At 34.6% G+C, this 17,667-nt stretch overlaps 1 protein-coding gene across 2 annotated transcripts in view; it reads left to right on the top strand.

The window, feature by feature from the left end:
• COPS2 (COP9 signalosome subunit 2) overlaps window positions 1-16,039 on the top strand; it is a 35,099-nt gene extending 19,060 nt beyond the window's left edge. The window contains exons 5-13 of one of the 2 annotated variants that reach the window (XM_002753449.6): window positions 1,172-1,261; window positions 1,392-1,469; window positions 4,409-4,583; window positions 4,815-4,993; window positions 5,087-5,139; window positions 8,209-8,306; window positions 9,428-9,510; window positions 12,555-12,613; window positions 13,232-16,039. In XM_002753449.6, the coding sequence (XP_002753495.1) occupies window positions 1,172-1,261; window positions 1,392-1,469; window positions 4,409-4,583; window positions 4,815-4,993; window positions 5,087-5,139; window positions 8,209-8,306; window positions 9,428-9,510; window positions 12,555-12,613; window positions 13,232-13,376 (960 nt within the window). In that variant the 3' untranslated portion in view covers window positions 13,377-16,039. Of the gene's footprint in view, window positions 1-1,150; window positions 1,262-1,391; window positions 1,470-4,408; window positions 4,584-4,814; window positions 4,994-5,086; window positions 5,140-8,208; window positions 8,307-9,427; window positions 9,511-12,554; window positions 12,614-13,231 lie in introns of both variants that reach the window. The other variant, XM_002753450.6, reaches the window with a different exon arrangement.
• The last annotated feature ends 1,628 nt before the right edge of the window (window positions 16,040-17,667 follow it).

Raw genomic sequence — 17,667 nt, 5'->3', positions numbered from 1 at the left:
TTCTAGAGTTATATATCATGGAGCTTTCCTTAAATTGGAAAATGTTTACCAACTCTTAAAAACGAGTGTCATCAAAACGTATTTGGTACACTGTTATTAAATGTTATGTCAGTAATTGGAGCAGGGAGAGGGAATCCAGTGATTTTGAAACTTCAAGACTACATGCTCTGTGTGCTGTTATATGTAAGGTTTTTGGTTTTTGAAAGTAACAACAGATATTGAGTGGGTGGCACTCTGTTCTATTCAATATGCCGTCAGTAGTCATGAATAAGTAAGCAATGTTTTCTGAAAATGTGAAATTTTCCTGCTCTTATAGTCCTCTTCTTGATCCTGTTAAGTAGAGAATTAGATATTCAAACAAAAGCAAAGCCAGAAGCAGGGGGAAGAGTGTAGGCAAGGGAACTTATCAAGATGTAAAACAAATAATGATTTCTGTGAAAAAAATGCCACACAGATTGGTGAATTGGTGGTGATTAGATATAGCTAAAATTATAGTAGACTTTATTTTCCACCCACCTCCACGGTTTCCCAGTGACTTGAAAGCTGTGTAGTTGAATTAACTTAGTCACATTTATAGAAGAATTTTGAGAGAAGGAGCTTATTATTTGTTTTTTCATCTTCACCAGCATGCTTAGTGTTTGCCACGTTATAGGCTCCAAATAAGGGTTGAATGAATAAGATACACGCTGTTAGTAACAATACAACTAATTCTATGTGCATGTCATTTACTGCTGTTAATATGAGATGAGTGGCTGATCTGAGTCGAGTGGTATTTTCAGCTAATTGCTCACCACCAGTTACAGATTGCTTTGTTCCTTCTCCACTCCCACTGCTTCACTCGACTAGCTTTTTAAAAAGTAAAATACAGAATGAATTATTAGATTGGGAAGGACAAACTTTGACTGTTATAGCATGAGAACTTACGGCAGTATGTTTATATGGGGAAATATTTTATGGGTTTTATAAAACAATAGATCATGACACTTGTGAATTTGGTCTGTGTTTTGCTTCAGTTAATTTTTTGGACTGTACAAGACATTCAGTAAGATACAAATAGTGTATCTTATATGTATTAAAGTTCAAAGATGCACTTTTAGTTTGTTCAAATTAACTTTATTAACAGGTACAAATTTGCTGTTTACAATTATAGAATTCTGATTTTTTATGTCAGATGGATTTACTGCAGGAATTCTATGAAACAACTCTGGAAGCTTTGAAAGATGCTAAGAATGATAGACTGTGGTTTAAGACAAACACAAAGGTAACAATTATAATTACTTACTCTTTTCTTTTGAAAAGTTGGCGGTGGGGGGGGGTGTTCTTAATAAAACCTCCTAAAGATATACATCTTCTGTTGAAATCTTGATTTTAATAAGTTTGCTTTTTTGCAGCTTGGAAAATTATATTTAGAACGAGAGGAGTATGGAAAGCTTCAAAAAATTTTACGCCAGTTACATCAGTCCTGCCAGGTAGCTTTCCCTTATTTTTTTCTCAATATTTCTTCGTAATAAAAAAAGTATAAGCAATAATTAATAATCATATTCAACATATTGTTTAGGAATGTTTTTTGTTTAAGCATTATCCCAAAAATAAAATTTAGAAAATAAGTTATTAAAAGTATCTTTTTATTTATTTATTTTCTTGAGACAGGGTCTGGCTCTGACATCCAGGCTGGAGAGTGGAGTGGTGTGATCTTAGCTCACTGCAACCTCTGCCTCATGGGCTGAAGCTGTTTTCCCACTTCAGTCTCCTGAGTAGCTGGGACTACAGGTGCACACCACCATGCCCAGCTAATCTTTTGTATTTTTTTTTTTTTTTTTTGTAGAGGTGGGGTTTTGCCATGTTGTCCAGGCTGGTCTCGAATGCCTGAACTCTGGCAGTCTACCTGCCTCAGCCTCCCAGAGTGCTGGGATTACAGGTGTGAGCCACCATGCCCAGCCCCTCAGTGTTTATTCTTTGTGTAATGAAATACCAGTATCAATAAACAAATAGCCAATTGTGATACTTACTACAAGGAAGCCGTAATACTTAGTTATATACTCTATGAAAATGGAGTAAGGATATTATAAATGTGTAATAAAGGTATTTTTATATTTCAATTTATATGAACCCTAGCAGCACTGTCCAACAGAACTTTAAGTGATACTGGGAATTTTCTGTATCTGTTTTCCAATGTGGTAGCACCAGCTATGTGTAGCTATCAAGCATTTGAAGTATAGCTAGTGCAACAGAGGTACTGAGTTCTTTATTTTCTGTAATTAATTTATATTTGAAAAGCCATATGCTTAGGACAGAGTAGCTCTTTAACTTTTTAACCAGGCTTTCATTTTATATTCCCTTTTTTGTCTTAACCAAATACATCATTTAATACTAGGTTAAATTTAATGTGGAAATACTGCTTTAAATTTTTTTTTTTTTTTTTTTTTTTGAGACAGAGCCTTGCTCTGTCATCCAGGCTGGAGTGCAGTGGCGTGATCTCGCCTCATTGCAACCTCCGACTCCCAGGTTCAAGCAATTCTCCTGTGACAGCCTCCTGAGTAGCTGGGAATACAGGCGCTCGTCACCATGCCTGGTTAATTTTTGTATTTTTAGTAAAGACAGGGTTTCACCATATTGGTTAGGCTGGTCCCAAACTCTTGAGGTAGGCTGATCCGCCTACCTTGGCCTTCCAAAGTGCTGGGATTACAGACCTGAGCCACGGTGCCTGGCCTTTAAATATTTCTAAACTCTTCCAATGCCATGTACTATTTCTTCAGCCCCACACACCCTCAACCATGAGGTATTATTTTAACGATATATGTGTCATTTCTGTGAATAGGAGAAATGATAAGGAAATTGTTCTGAATGAATCATCTGCAGATATTTAATAGTTTTGTTTTATAAGCAGATTAGTCACTTAGGAATTATTTCTTATCTGCACATTGTTAGGATGCTTTAGTCTGATTCATAACCAACTGGAGGTTCAGTTCGCTATGAAATGGAAATGCTGGAGAAGCGATCTCTGAATGATGGAGGGTCTTTCAGTATGTATGTATATAAGGAATTTGAGAAAACCCTTTTGATTTAAGAACATAAGAAAAATGCTATCTGAATGGGAAGTAGCATTATATTACTTAGTACTTTGATGTAAGTATGTTCAGGGAGAGATGCAGTATACTCTAGATAGACAAATTGTTTTGTATATTGTATATTTTACTCTGGTTATGGTTCATTAGTGAGTAATTAAACAATTTTAAGTTTAAAGACCCAATAAACAATACATTTTTGCTTAGTACATGTCAGTGTTAGATATTTATGAATATCTTACTGTTGATTATATGCTATTTTTCATGGCCTACATTTCATGGTCTGTTGGTCAGCTTTAAAGTCATGCTCAAATGACAGCATCTTTTTGTGATTCCTGTGCCATCCTCAAGGAAAATTAGTCCCTTTCTATTTCATTCTCCTAGGCACTTGGTTTGTACTTCAGCTAGAGTCATCATTTATATGGTAATTTATCTACTGACAGATTAATCTTCTGCTGGATTGGGAACTTTTGAGACCAAGGACCTCCGCTTTTTTAACTTTGTATTTCACAACATTAGATTCGCCTGGCATGTGGAAGGCACTTAATAAGGACTTTTTAATTGAATAAGTGGTTTGAAAGCAGTTGTGAAGATTTGGGGAAGACAATAATAAATCTCCTAGATAAAAACATAAACATTAAAACATTTCATGCATACTTAGTCCCCCTAACCCTTATCCACAGTTCGCTTTCTTCAGTTTCAGTTACCTGTGGTCAACTGAAGTCTGAAAATAAGATATTTTCAGAGAGAGAGAGAGAAAGATCACATTCACATAACTTTTATTATAGTATATTGTTATAAGTGTTCTATTTTATAATCAGTTATTGTTAATCTCTTACTGTACCTGATTTATAAATTAAACTTTATCACAGGTATATATATACACTAAATTTTCAATTAACATTGTTAATAGGTTCTTAGAAACTGTGACTTAACATTGCTTTTTTCAACACCATTTTGTTATAACATTGAGGAGGGGGAAAATGATTTCATTGTACATTGTTTCGCTTAAGGTCACTTACTATGTAGGAAAAAACATAGTACTGTCCTTAGTTTCAGGCATCCACTGGAGGTCTTAGAATATGTTCCCTATGGATAAGGAAGGACTACTGTACAAAAAAACCTTTAGCTATTTTTTTTCCTTATAACTAAAAAGTAGAAAGAATGTGTTAGTTTCTTTTTGGCCATTGTAAGTGGCATTCTAGTACTCTAGCTCCTAATTTAAATTTGTATTGTATTTTCACATAGAAATAGTATTATAAATGTAAGATTTCCAGGCTAATGCGAATAAGAATTACTGTCTGACTTCTATCTCGTCTAAAGTTAAGTATTTGCTTTCCTAGACTGATGATGGAGAAGATGATCTGAAAAAGGGTACACAGTTATTAGAAATATATGCTTTGGAAATTCAAATGTACACAGCACAGAAAAATAACAAAAAACTTAAAGCACTCTATGAACAGTCACTTCACATCAAGTCTGCCATCCCTCATCCACTGATCATGGGAGTTATCAGAGGCAAGTTTGATTTGGAGAGGGTGGGCAGTTACGTGGGGAGATATCAAAATGTTTAATTTAACTCTGGCTTTTTAGAACTTCAGTATATACCTTCGGGCCAGTACTATTCAAGTTATAGAATTTAAAAACTGAAAGTCACTGATATAATTTTCATTTGGCCTTTATGAGATTGTCAGTCTTGTTATTACAGAAGTGAAAATACCCTTTCTTCTCATGTCTTTTTCTTCACAGAATGTGGTGGTAAAATGCACTTGAGAGAAGGTGAATTTGAAAAGGCACACACTGATTTTTTTGAAGCCTTCAAGAATTATGATGAATCTGGAAGTCCGAGACGAACTACTTGCTTAAAATATTTGGTCTTAGCAAATATGCTTATGAAATCAGGAATAAATCCATTTGACTCACAGGAGGTACGTGTGTTTTACTTGTTATTTTGCTATCTGGAAATAAATATTATTTCTTTGTACATATACATAGTTAATTTTTTTCTTTACTGTGTTTAGGCCAAGCCGTACAAAAATGATCCAGAGATTTTAGCAATGACGAATTTAGTAAGGTAAGATTTTATATTTCAGTTAAAGTAAATTTAAGGTAAATTCCCTTAACGCAGTTCTAAAGGAGGAAGAGATAAAACTTTTCAGAACTCAGTTAATAATCATCATTTACCTTTTTGTATTTTCTTACAAAAGTTTGTAGAATGTTTATCTTCTGAAGTTACTGTGCTGTTTTCTGTATCCACCAGATTTTATAAAGTATCCACTGCTTAGTTTTCCTATTATCTGTGTGTGTGCATCTGTCCGTTTGCACATGCACCTGCTATCTTTCAGTTGGGAGGGTGTGTGTGTGTGTGTCTATATGTCTGCACAGGCACCTGCTGTCTTTCAGTGGAAAACTGATTGTGGATGTCTTAAAACATTATTTCACAATGATACTGCCTATACCTCTCTTAATCCAAAATGAAACCCACTATGGACTAGTCCAAGATGAGTCAAGAATTTTCAGTAAGACAAGATGGCATAAACATATTTCTTTACTTACGTATTTTCTCAATGACAAGATGAAAGTATTTGTTAAAATGTTTACAATGGATAATTTTCTGAGGTAGAGTGTGGGGTGACAGAGGGTTGTACTGGTAAGAAACCCAAGATTTATTGAATGATTCTGTGGAGAACACTGAAGAACCTACCATAGTCGATTCATATTAAACAAAATTATGGAAGATAAGACAAAACAAAAAGCCTAGAAGAAAAGGCTCATTTTTGCAAAAGGAATAGTAAGAGAAACTTTCCTCCAGGCCTAGAATAAATGGAGCCCTGGGTTTTTGTGGGCTTTATTCATTAAAAAAGTGTAAGAAACTTTGTAAGTTTCTTTAAGTCTTTTATTTTAGGTTGTACAGCTGAGTTTTACAAAGGCTGGGCAAATGTAGCTAGGGACATAAGGCAGGACTTTTATTCGCAGATATATGTAAATAATTTAGGTGACCAGAAGTTCTATTTATAGTACTTTTTCATTTAACAAAAAATGCTATTAGACTGCAAATTATGGGTCACCTACATATAAATTGTCACCAAGTATAAATTGTATATACTTGGGGAAAATAGCTTATTTCATGAGACTAAAGTTCCTATGTTAAATGTCCTCATTTATTTATTTATTTACTTTCTTGAGACAGAGTTTCACTCTTATCGCCCAGGCTGGAGTACAGTGGTATGATCTCGGCTCACTGCAACCTCCGCTTCCCAGGTTCAAGCAATTTTCCTGCCTCAGTCTCCCCAGTAGCTGAGATTACAAGCATGAGTCACCACACTTGACTAAGTTTTTGTATTTTTAGTAGAGGTGGCATTTCACCTAATTGACCCGCCTCAGCCTCCTAAAGTGGTGAGATTACAGGCGTGAGCCATCATTCCCGGCTTCATTTAATTTTTTTTTTTTTTTTTTTAAGGAAACCTTAATTTTGGCTGCAAAAAAAAAAGTCAGGGTTTTTTTTTAGGGGGACTAAGAACAGTTGGGAATTAAGAACCTGAATTACCACATTAAATCGGTTTCTTTATTGTTTACTTTTTTATTTTAATTTGTTTGTTGAATTAAGTTTCTTTTAATTATTAAAGGAAACTTCATCTTTATTTCAAATAGTTTGTTTCATCCATGTTTGGCCACATTAAGAACTGATTTAGTTAGAGATTGACTTTATAATACTTTTAAAAAATTGTTAGGAATATTAAATTGCTAAGCAGCAGTTTACACTTTTAAAACTCTTAGAAATACTGAGGAAAAACTTTACCCTAGCCAGTTTATTTTATAGAAATTAAATTGGCTAAGTACATTAAAACTGGTTAAAGGACTGATTTATCAGAGCTTTATCTGACCTATATCAGAATATATAATGGTTTTTACATATTTATTTTATCCAACTACTCCAGGGAAGCCACTGTATTGGAACTCAACACTTATTTTAATGGTAAATTTTGACACACTTGATGTGACCCATGATATTCCAAACATAAGATGTTTTTTTAAAAACCCCACTTAAGAAATGGAAGAATGTCTCATAGTTAAAATACATATGTCTGTAAACATAAAATAAATGTTTGTGCAAATGCTATCAATGCTTGAATATGTCCTCCTATAGTATATTACAGCAACGTATTTGGGATAGATAAGAAAGTAATGCTTCCTAATTTTATCTTCCTAGTCAGTTGCCAGGAGACTAGAGGAAAATAATTCCTGTTGAAGCACTTGAATCACCTGTCCCTAACATGAAGTTACATTGGGACCCAACAGATGGAAGCACAGCAGAGGGCGTGCAGAATGGCTGATGATATGTCTTACATATAAAGCAGACAGTGGTGCCATATCCAGAAGGTTGGATTCTTCCTTCTCAGCACCTTTAGCAATCCCCATAGAGCTTTACAGAATTACTTCAAGAGGAGACTAGATACCTCCGAGAATTGGGAACATCAGCCTTTGGCCTTCTGCAACAGGGGATTCCATCACTCTTGACTTTGTGTGTATACCCACTTGGCACTAATAATTTGCCACTGATGTCTCTGCTTTATAGCTCAGTGGGACTTTAAAGTTAGAGAGATTTGAGAAATGTTCCTTTTGAAAAGTTTTGACAGTTGCTGGTAGCTTTCTAGAAGATAAAAATTAGGAAGCTGCATTTTCTGGATAACCTACAAAGAGTATATACTTTATTTGAAAGACAGGACCACACCCCTACATGTAGTAGTATAAATGAAACCTGGTTTCTTTCATTATGAACAATTAGGAATTAAATGCACAATTTCATTTGAAAACATCAAGCATTAAATAGTTATTAAATGTTTTATTGCCAGCTTTTAACGAAGTAAGATACTGAGATGATTTTAATTAACTATGTATAAATATAGTATATAATCCCAAAAGAAGATTTTTTTTTTATCTGTCTTTTAAAAAACTAAAAGCGTGAAAAGGCGATTTACATTTTTTGGCAGAAGGATGTGTGTGTTTAACTCTGATTTCCATGACAGAAAGTATATTATTTAGATTTCTGCATATGAAAATTGAGAAACCTTCAGATTATCTGATTAATTACATAACTTCTTTGTGTTTGACATAATTTACTCTTTTTGTTTAATTCTATTAGTGCCTATCAGAATAATGACATCACTGAATTTGAAAAGATTCTAAAAACAAATCACAGCAACATCATGGATGATCCTTTCATAAGAGAACACATTGAAGGTATGTTCTTTCTGCCAACTGGATTTTATTACTTTCATTGCCACTGTCAAACAAATGCTTCTTAATGAAGCTGCATGGCAGTAAGCTGTTTTTCCACTGTCTATTGCAAAGTATAGATGTGTTTCTAAATGCTGTCATGGAATAGGATATTCCTTAAAATTATGAAGCAGTTTTAAAGAAATTATTTGCCAATTTAATAAAAAAGTCAAGTTTATATATAGTGTCCATTTTGTTTAAGGTAACTGTCCCTTTCTAAAAAATTATAGTATAGATGCTGTTGCATGTTTATTATTGATGCTTAGATTCAAAGTTAATTTTTAGAGTTTGTTTTTGACAAATAACAAAAGCTCCTGCTATAGATAATGCTAAGATGTACATTGGGAAGGTGTACATGTCAGTAAGTGAATTGAGATTTTTAGTAAGTTATGTTGAATTACCAAAAGAAAACAATCATTCCTTTGTTCTGGGACCTCTTTTATAGCTCCAGTGTTCCCACCTATTATGGAGCTATTTGAAGGTTTTTAAATGACCATTTGGAACTAAATTTCAGATGCATCAGAAGTAATGTTCTGTTATTCCCCATCTTCCTTTCTCTTATTCAGTAGACATTATAAAAGTTCTTACATGAACCTGCAATGGTACTGCATTTTATAGATATAGAAAAATGAACCTTTTTTTACCTGAATTTCAATGTAGTTTTAAAAATTTTTTTAAACTATTATATATGACAGAACTGGAGTAAATTGTAAAAGCATTATATAAAATACAGTACTATAGGTTTTTAGAGAGTCTAAAACAAGGAACTTGGCTGGCTAGTATAAATCACCTTAAAAGATGTTAACTGATGAGGAAATTGTAAGTAGTGTAATACTGAGAAGGCAAGATAATATTTTAGTAGAGTTTCAACATAAACAAAATCAAGGTGGTGGGAACAAGAAATTATAGGATAGGTAGCACCTGCTCATACTGTGCATGTATTAACCCAAATATTTTAAAATATAAACACTTTAAGTCCTTGTCAAGCAGGAAGATGTATTTTGAGAAGATAATTAGGAGTACATAATGATTCATAAAGATATCATACAAACTGTTAAATGTTATTTTAATTTTTTGTCTTTCAGAGCTTTTGCGAAACATCAGAACACAAGTGCTTATAAAATTAATTAAGCCTTACACAAGAATACATATTCCTTTTATTTCTAAGGTACCTATTTTCATGACTTTTAATGATGTTTATAATTTATAGTTACAAATTCAGTATACCAGTTTTGCATTTAACAGTCACTAACTTGGTAACATTTTATTATAATAAATGCATTTTTTAAATTAAGCATAACTTAAGGGTTTTACTTATTTTATTTTTCATTTTTTTAAGAGACTGGGTCTTGCTGTGTAGCCGAGGCTGGAGTACAGTGGCTATTCACAGGCACAGTGTGGCACACTATAATCTTGAACTCTGACATCAGGCAATCCTCCTACCTCTGTCTCCTGAGTAGCTGGGACTGGACTTGACTTTTAATATGAATATTTCTGTTTTCTTGGCATAAATTGAGTTAACAAAAAAGAGCCTTGGCCGGGCGCGGTGGCTCACGCCTGTAGTCCCAGCACTTTAGGAGGCTGAGGTGGGTGGATCATGGGGTCAAGAGATTGAGACCATCCTGGTCAACATGGTGAAACCCTGTCTCTAGTAAAAATACAAAAAATTAGCTGGGCATGGTGGCGCGTGCCTGTAATCCCAGCTACTCAGGAGGCTGAGGCAGGAGAACTGCCTGAGCCCAGGAGGCGGAGATAGCAGTGAGCCGAGATTGTGCCATTGCACTCCAGCCTGGGTAACAAGAGTGAAACTCCATCTCAAAAAAAAAAAAAAAGAGCCTTTACATTGTAACAAAGAGATTGGTAATCACTAAATTTCTTTTTAAAGATTCAAAGAATCTCAGAGAAACTTACAGGGGAAGAGTAGCGGTTAAAATACATAATTGATGAAAGGTCAACTGTTTTGTTTTTTTTTTTTTGCCTTTTTGTTTTTAACTGTTCTTATACTTTAAGTTCTAAGGTACATGTGCAGAACATGCAGGTTTATTAGGTATACACATGCCATGGTGGTTTGCTGCATCCATCACCCCATCATCTACATTAGGTATTTCTCCTAGTGCTATCCCTCCCCTATCCCACGACCTCCTGCTGTCTCTCCCTAGCCCCCCCACCCCCTGACAGGACCCCATGCATGATGTTTCCCTCCCTGTGTCCATGTGTTCTCATTGTTCAACACCCACTTAAGAGTGAGAACATGTGGTGTTTGGTTTTTGGTTCTTGTGTCACTTGGCTGACAATGATGGTTTTCAGCTTTATTCATGTCCCTGCAAAGGACATGAACTCATCCTTTTTCATGGCTGCATAGTATTCCATGGTGCATATGTGCCACATTTTCTTTATCTGGCATTGGTGGGTATTTGGGTTGGTTCCAAGTCTTTGCTATTGTGAACAGTGCCTCAGTAAACATACATGTGCCTGCGTCTTTATAAAGGAATGATTTATAATACTTTAGGTATGTACCCAGTAATGGGATTGCTGGGTCAAATGGTATTTCTAGTTCTAGGTCATTGAGGAACCACCACACTGTCTTCCACAATAGTTTAAGTAATTTGCACTCCCACCAACAGTGCAAAAGCATTCTTATTTCTCCACATCCTCTCCAGCATCTGTTGTCTCCTGATTTTTTTTATTTTAAGACGGAGTTTCGCTCTTGTTATCTAGGCTGGAGTGCAATGGCGCAATCTCGGCTCACCGCATCGTCCGCCTCCTATGTTCAGGCAATTCTCCTGCCTCAGCCTCCTGAGTAGTTGCGATTACAGGCATGTGCCACCATGCCCAGCTAATTTTTTTTTTTGTATTTGTAGTAGAGATGGGGTTTCACCATGTTGACCAGGATGGTCTCGATCTCTTGACCTCGTGATCCACCTGCCTAGGCCTCCCAAAGTGCTGGGATTACAGGCTTGAGCCACCGTGCCAGGCCTGTCTCCTGATTTTTTAATGATTGTCATTCTGACTGGCCTGAGATGGTATCTCAATGTGGTTTTGATTTGCATTTCTCTAATGACCAGTGATAATGAGCTTTTATTTATATGCTTATTGGCCTCATAGATGTCTTCTTTTGAGAAGTGTCTTTTCATATCCTTCACCCACTTTTTGATGGGGTTGTTTTTTTCTTGTAAATTGTGTAAGTTCTTTGTAGATTCTGGATATTAGCCCTTTGTCAGATGGGGAGATTGCAAAAATTTTTTCCCATTCTGTTGGTTGCCAGTTCACTCTAATGACAGTTTCTTTTGCTTTGCAGAAGTTCTTAAGTTTAATTAGGTCCCATTTGTCTATTTTGGCTTATGTTGCCATTGCTTTTGGTGTTTGACTCATGAAGTCCTTGTCTATGCTTGAAATAGGTTTTCTTTGTGGCAATGATGTTAGGTCTTATGTTTAAATCTTGAATCCATCTTGAGTTAATTTTTGTATAAGGTGTAAGGAAGGGATTCAGTTTCAGCTTTCCGCATAAGGCTAAGTAGTTTTCCCAGCACCATTTATTAAATAGAAAATCCTTTCCCTTATTGCTTGTTTTTGTGAGGTTTGTCAAAGATCAGATGGTTGCAGATGTGTGGTGTTATTTCTCAGGCCTCTGTTCTGTTCCATTGGTCTATATCTGTTTTGTCACAGTACCATGCTGTTTTGATTACCGTAGCCTTGTAGTATAGTTTGAAGTCAGGTAGCATGATGCCTCCTGCTTTGTTTTTTGTTGTTTTTTTTTTTTTTTTTGCTTAGGATTGTCTTGGCTATGTGGGCTCTTTTTTTGGTTTTATATGAAGTTTAAGGTGGTGTTTTCCAGTTCTGTGAAGAAAGTCAATGGTAGCTTGATGGGGATAGCATTGAATCTATAAATTACTTTGGACATGAAATAATTTATAGATTCTTGATGAAGATCTATAGATTCATGATGAAGATTTATAGATTGAAGATTCATGATGAAGCTCAACATTAACCACAGTAAAATTGTTGTAGGAATATACTTCAGAAGTTAAAAAGTTAAGCTTTATCAGACCTGTGTTTTCAGAGATATTTTGAAGTGATAATGAAATATGTTTAAAAATCTTCTCTTCACTATTTTTCCTTTAAGTGATAGAAATGAATTAAAATTAGAATGATTATGTAAAATCATGAAGTCTTTTAAATGTTAATTAGTATATAACAAGTCTTTTGTCCTAGGAATTAAACATAGATGTAGCTGATGTGGAGAGCTTGCTGGTGCAGTGCATATTGGATAAGTAAGTACTTTACTATTTTTTATCACAAAACGTTTGGTACCTTAAGTTTTGAATAATAGTGACAAAAGTAGCAGTTGGATTCTTGAGTTTTCATAAAAAGTACCTTTGGGTTATGGTTTTCTCTTGAAAGAGATATATATGTATGTGTGATGGTTTTTGATAAATGAATGAACATATTAAACACATGATCTCTGAAGAAGTTCTAAATGATTTTTCAGGAGGATTTTTAGTCATTATATTGCCAAAGAATTATTTAATGAATAGTATTTATGTGTGTTGTTAAGGATAGAGGTTTGTGGTACATAACATTTTTGAAATTATATCTTCTTAAACAGTACATTGTTTAAAGCTTCACAGATGATGTTTGCCTTTGATTAATTGGATAAGTCTATGCCTAGTGGTTCTTTCAATGAAACTGATGAAGAATATCTGAAATCTGGTTTCAGTGGAGAGTTTGAATGAGACAATGAAGTTAAAACTAACACTGAATTCATTTAATATAGGCAGCTGCTTTTTTTTTTTTGCATTTATTGATACTGTGTTTTTTATGAAACATTAGTCCAGAAGCTGTGCTTGATGAAAGTCTTTTGTAGACACATCTTATTTATTTATTTCTAGCACTATTCATGGCCGAATTGATCAAGTCAACCAGCTCCTTGAACTGGATCATCAGAAGAGGGGTGGTGCACGATATACTGCACTAGATAAATGGACCAACCAACTAAATTCTCTCAACCAGGCTGTAGTCAGTAAACTGGCTTAACAGAGAACAAGCTTCTACAGACATCCTTAAGGCAACAGTGCAGAGATGTAATCCTTAAAAGAACTGGGAATGGCAAAACTACTGTCGGTTGATGTGTCCTGAAAATTATTGGAGTTATGGCAGAAGTGCTTTTTTGATCAACTGGTTTGTGTTTTGCTGCTGCATTTATCCCAAGAAAAACAGCTTTAATCTCCAGAAGAAAACCAAAATACCATGGGATTTATGCTGTATTGACATCTTGCCCTAAACATACAACATCATAGTAATTTGTCATGGGCAACATGACCAGAGAGAAGATTTTTGTCATGATTTTAAATACACTGACACGCTACTGTTGGTTAAATTTAAACGTTTTACGTGCAGAAATTCTCTCACAAATAACCTGCAATAACTTGAAATGCATACCCTTTTGAACACTTCCTTTTCTCATGTATAAATTAAAATGTTTGCTGCATTTTGCAAAATGTCAATTCTCCAAAAATGTGTCCGTATATTTCTGTACCTGCAGTGTAGTAAAGGTTTAGACGAAACCCCATAATTATAGTGGCATACTGTCACTTAGGTTTCAAGCAGCAAAATAAACAGTGCAGCTCAGAAATTGTAGTTTGCTTCTTGATGTGTTTTTATTACATTTGGAGTTGTTTTGTTTTTTAGTACTTTGAAATTTTGAATTATTTTATCTTCAGTTAATGATTTTAAAAAGCCTGGGGGCAAATAAGTTGGTTATTTGCTTTCAAGTTTTTAAAAGTCGTCTTTATTGATACAGTAAGGAGAACTACTTTCTAACAAAACACTTGCATAGTTATGACAGTGATGCTTTAAAGGAATAAATTTTTTTTTAAGAGTGATATTCCTTTTCAAAAGAATACTAACTCTCAGAATGTTCACTTTAAACAAATATGCCAGAACATAGACAGCTAAATGAATGTTAATTCTGCATAGTGATGATGCTGGAAGGTTATTTCCTAATGCCAGCAATCTACCATTGCCCAAAACCTGCTGGGTTTACTCTTTTAGAATTGCATTCAAAGTTAATTTGTCACACAGACTATTAATTTTGTGATTAGACACTGTTTTAAAAAAGAGTATTAAGAAGCTTGACTATTTTTAGTTACCATTATTTGGTACTACAAGAAAGTTTAGAAAACTTCCACCTAACTTTGAGGTAATGCAAAAAGTATACAACTTGCTTTGGAAGCAATCCCAAAAGAGTTTTAAAGGTATTTTGAGCAGTGGCAGGATACTTAGGAGAATGAACAGTGGCCTTCCAAGGTAAAAAGGAACTCAGCTCATTTGAATGTATTGAGTTTTGGATGTATTGTTTCATTTTTTTAAAAGTTCACATTATTTTATAGTGTCAAAAGGAAGAACTAAGATTAACATAATTTCTTTGGTTTTTCTACTGCTTGATATTATTATGTATGAACTGGGTGGCAGTTCAGAAGGAAGATTGTTGTAACAGAAGAGTGACAACCAAGAATTTTTTGATCATTAAATCAGATTTTATAAACAGTGGAAGGAGCATGGACTTAAAACAAGGCATGCTTATTCGGTTTTGTCAAAATTTTAAGAAAATATGTGATATATATTTATACTAAAACTATATAATCCTTAGATTTAGAAAAGCAATCAATTAATGTCTTTAGCAGACTAAAGCAGTATTAAACACAGGTACAAGTTGGAAACTGTAGAAAACTGAAAGAAAACAAAAGACAAAATGTCTATGGTAGGGAATAAAAGAGTTTTAAGATATTATAAAATTATGTGTATTTTCTCTTTTACATAAATCATTTGTGAAAAGTGTGCTAAACTTTTTTTTACAAGAGTGATATTAATTAGGATTTATTTTTCAATATAATTTGGAGACCCTTTGTTATCCAAATAAAAATGATGAGTTTCTGTGCCTGTATTCAAATATGTATGCATGTGATAATCCTTGAAAGCTAAAGCCCTTCTTAACTTTGAGTTGATGGAATTAGAATTCAAAGGATTTGAATGAAATGATTTAACCTTTATCCTCCAATTCTTATAGTGCCCAGTTCTCCTGTGATACCTTTGCTTTGTACAGTAGTGCATCTTCCACTTTCTAGAGAGAAAGCATGCACTTGTTACTCTGGAAAACTGGGCTAAATATATAACAGTATCCAAAGTTATACCATAATAATTTATTGTAATTGTGTATTACATACCTTTGTTTGCCCAGATATAGGTGCATTTTATTTTTTCTGTTAGTCATCTGTGACTTTTGTTCTGGAACACAGGTTTTTTAATATATCTTAACAGTCTGATTAACTTAAAATAATTTATTCTTCTCTTAAAACATTTTTCTGTGTTTCTGTGCATCAAATATTGTAGAGATGAAATCTTAGAGATTGCTTATCAAAATATAAATTTAGGGGAAGTTAAAAATTGATTTACAAATTTGTAGCGTTTATTCACTGATTAAATCTTTTCCACTTTTGTGAAAACCATACCACGTGGTTTATATCATACTGTAATGTGTTCATCTCATTTTTCTTTTTATCCCTAAACTTAGCTAAAAGTTACTTCAAAGAAATCCTTGGCTGCCACAAGTAGATAGATGCTGTCTACAAGAGCTGGATTTCCGTTGCTCATTCTTGCTCTTACATTAAACTTGTTAATTAAATATTTTTTTCTCTACATCTTAATGTAACATAACTGATTTCTTTTTAAAGATGAGTATATTCGTACTAAGTAATGCTCTCATCACATGAGTCCCTTCTAACTACAGGCTGATATCATATCTTTCAAGAAAATTCAGAATCTAATTTTTTTTTTTTTTTTGAGACAGAGTCTCACTCTGTCACCAGGCACCCAGAGTGCAGTGGCGTGATCTCGGGTCACTGCAACCTCCGCCTCCCAGGTTCAAGCAGTTGTCCTGCCTTGGCCTCCCAAGTAGCTGGGACTACAGGTGCGTGCCACCACACCCAGCTAATTTTTGTATTTTAGTAGAGACAGGGTTTCACTCTGGTCCAGGATGGTCTGGATCTCTTGACCTCGTGATCCGCCCACCTTGGCCTCCCAAAGTGCTGGGATTACAGGCATGAGCCACCAAGCCCGACCTGAGAACCTAAAGTGAGGCCTGTTTTACATGGGCTCTCCTGTGGGTGGTAATATTTGTTACCTTATGTAAGACTTAGGTTTGTCCTAGACTGGGAAACTCATATTCTTAATATTTAAAATATCCATGATGGTAGAAATTTTATGAGAAATTTTCTTTTTTAATCAATAGTTGTAATTCTTCAGTAAACACAGGTATGCATAGTTTTGTGGTATCATTGTCAGTCTAAATTTATGGGGAAGCAGTCCATAAGACAAAAAAATATTTGCCTAGTGGATTCCCTTTACCTCTTTTTAAGAAGCTCAGAGATCTGTGATCATTAATTTACTAAAGCTTTTTTAAAATTTTATTTAAGTCACATTTAAACCTGAAAATTTATTTTGGTTTAGATTTTTAAAGTGAGTCTTGAGCATACAAAACAAGTAAAGCTAAGAGTTTCATTCTTCATATGGGATTTATGACTATAAAATATTTCTAGCATTTTGAAGAAGATAAACATTTTGAACTGAAATATGCAACAAAAACAAGGAATTGACATTTAACTGTTTTGTTTTGAAGTGTCTAGGAACACCATCCAGAAGAAGAGATGGGATGTCACATTTCTTGTTTAGAACGTGGCACAAAAGGCATTTGGTCTTCATTTATGTGATCAAAATTAAAATTTTCCTCCTGTTTTCTTTTTCTGGAGGTTTTCTTTCTATTATTGTTTTAGGGATTTTTTACCCCAAATCAGCATCCTATATATATTTGTTTGATACAGTTTTTTGGTGTTTTTTCTATGTGTGTGTGTGTTGTTTTTTCGGTATTTTTTGAGACAGAGTTTCGTTCTTGTTGCCCAGGTTTAAGTGAAGTGGCACAATCTCAGTTCACTACAACTTCTACCTCCTGGGTTCCAGCGATTCTCCTGCCTCAGCCTCCTGAGTACCTGGGATTACAGGTGTCCGCCACTACACCTGGCTAACTTTTGTATTTTTAGTAGAGATGGGGTTACACCATGTTGGCCAGGCTGGTCTTGAACTCCTAACCTTGGGTGATCCACCCACCTTGGCCTTCCAAAGTGCTGGGATTACAGGCATGAGCCACTACGCCCGTCCCGATACAGTTTTAAGTAGGAATTTGGCAGAAATTTCGTAATGAAGACAAATCAGAGGTTCTCTTCAACTCGAGATTATTAAATTTATAGGAACTTCTTAGGTAATTAAAACTTGA

This window comes from Callithrix jacchus, chromosome 8 (genome assembly GCF_049354715.1).
Source record: "Callithrix jacchus isolate 240 chromosome 8, calJac240_pri, whole genome shotgun sequence".
NCBI lineage: Eukaryota > Metazoa > Chordata > Mammalia > Primates > Cebidae > Callithrix > Callithrix jacchus.
This window is presented reverse-complemented; position numbering and strand designations above follow the sequence as displayed.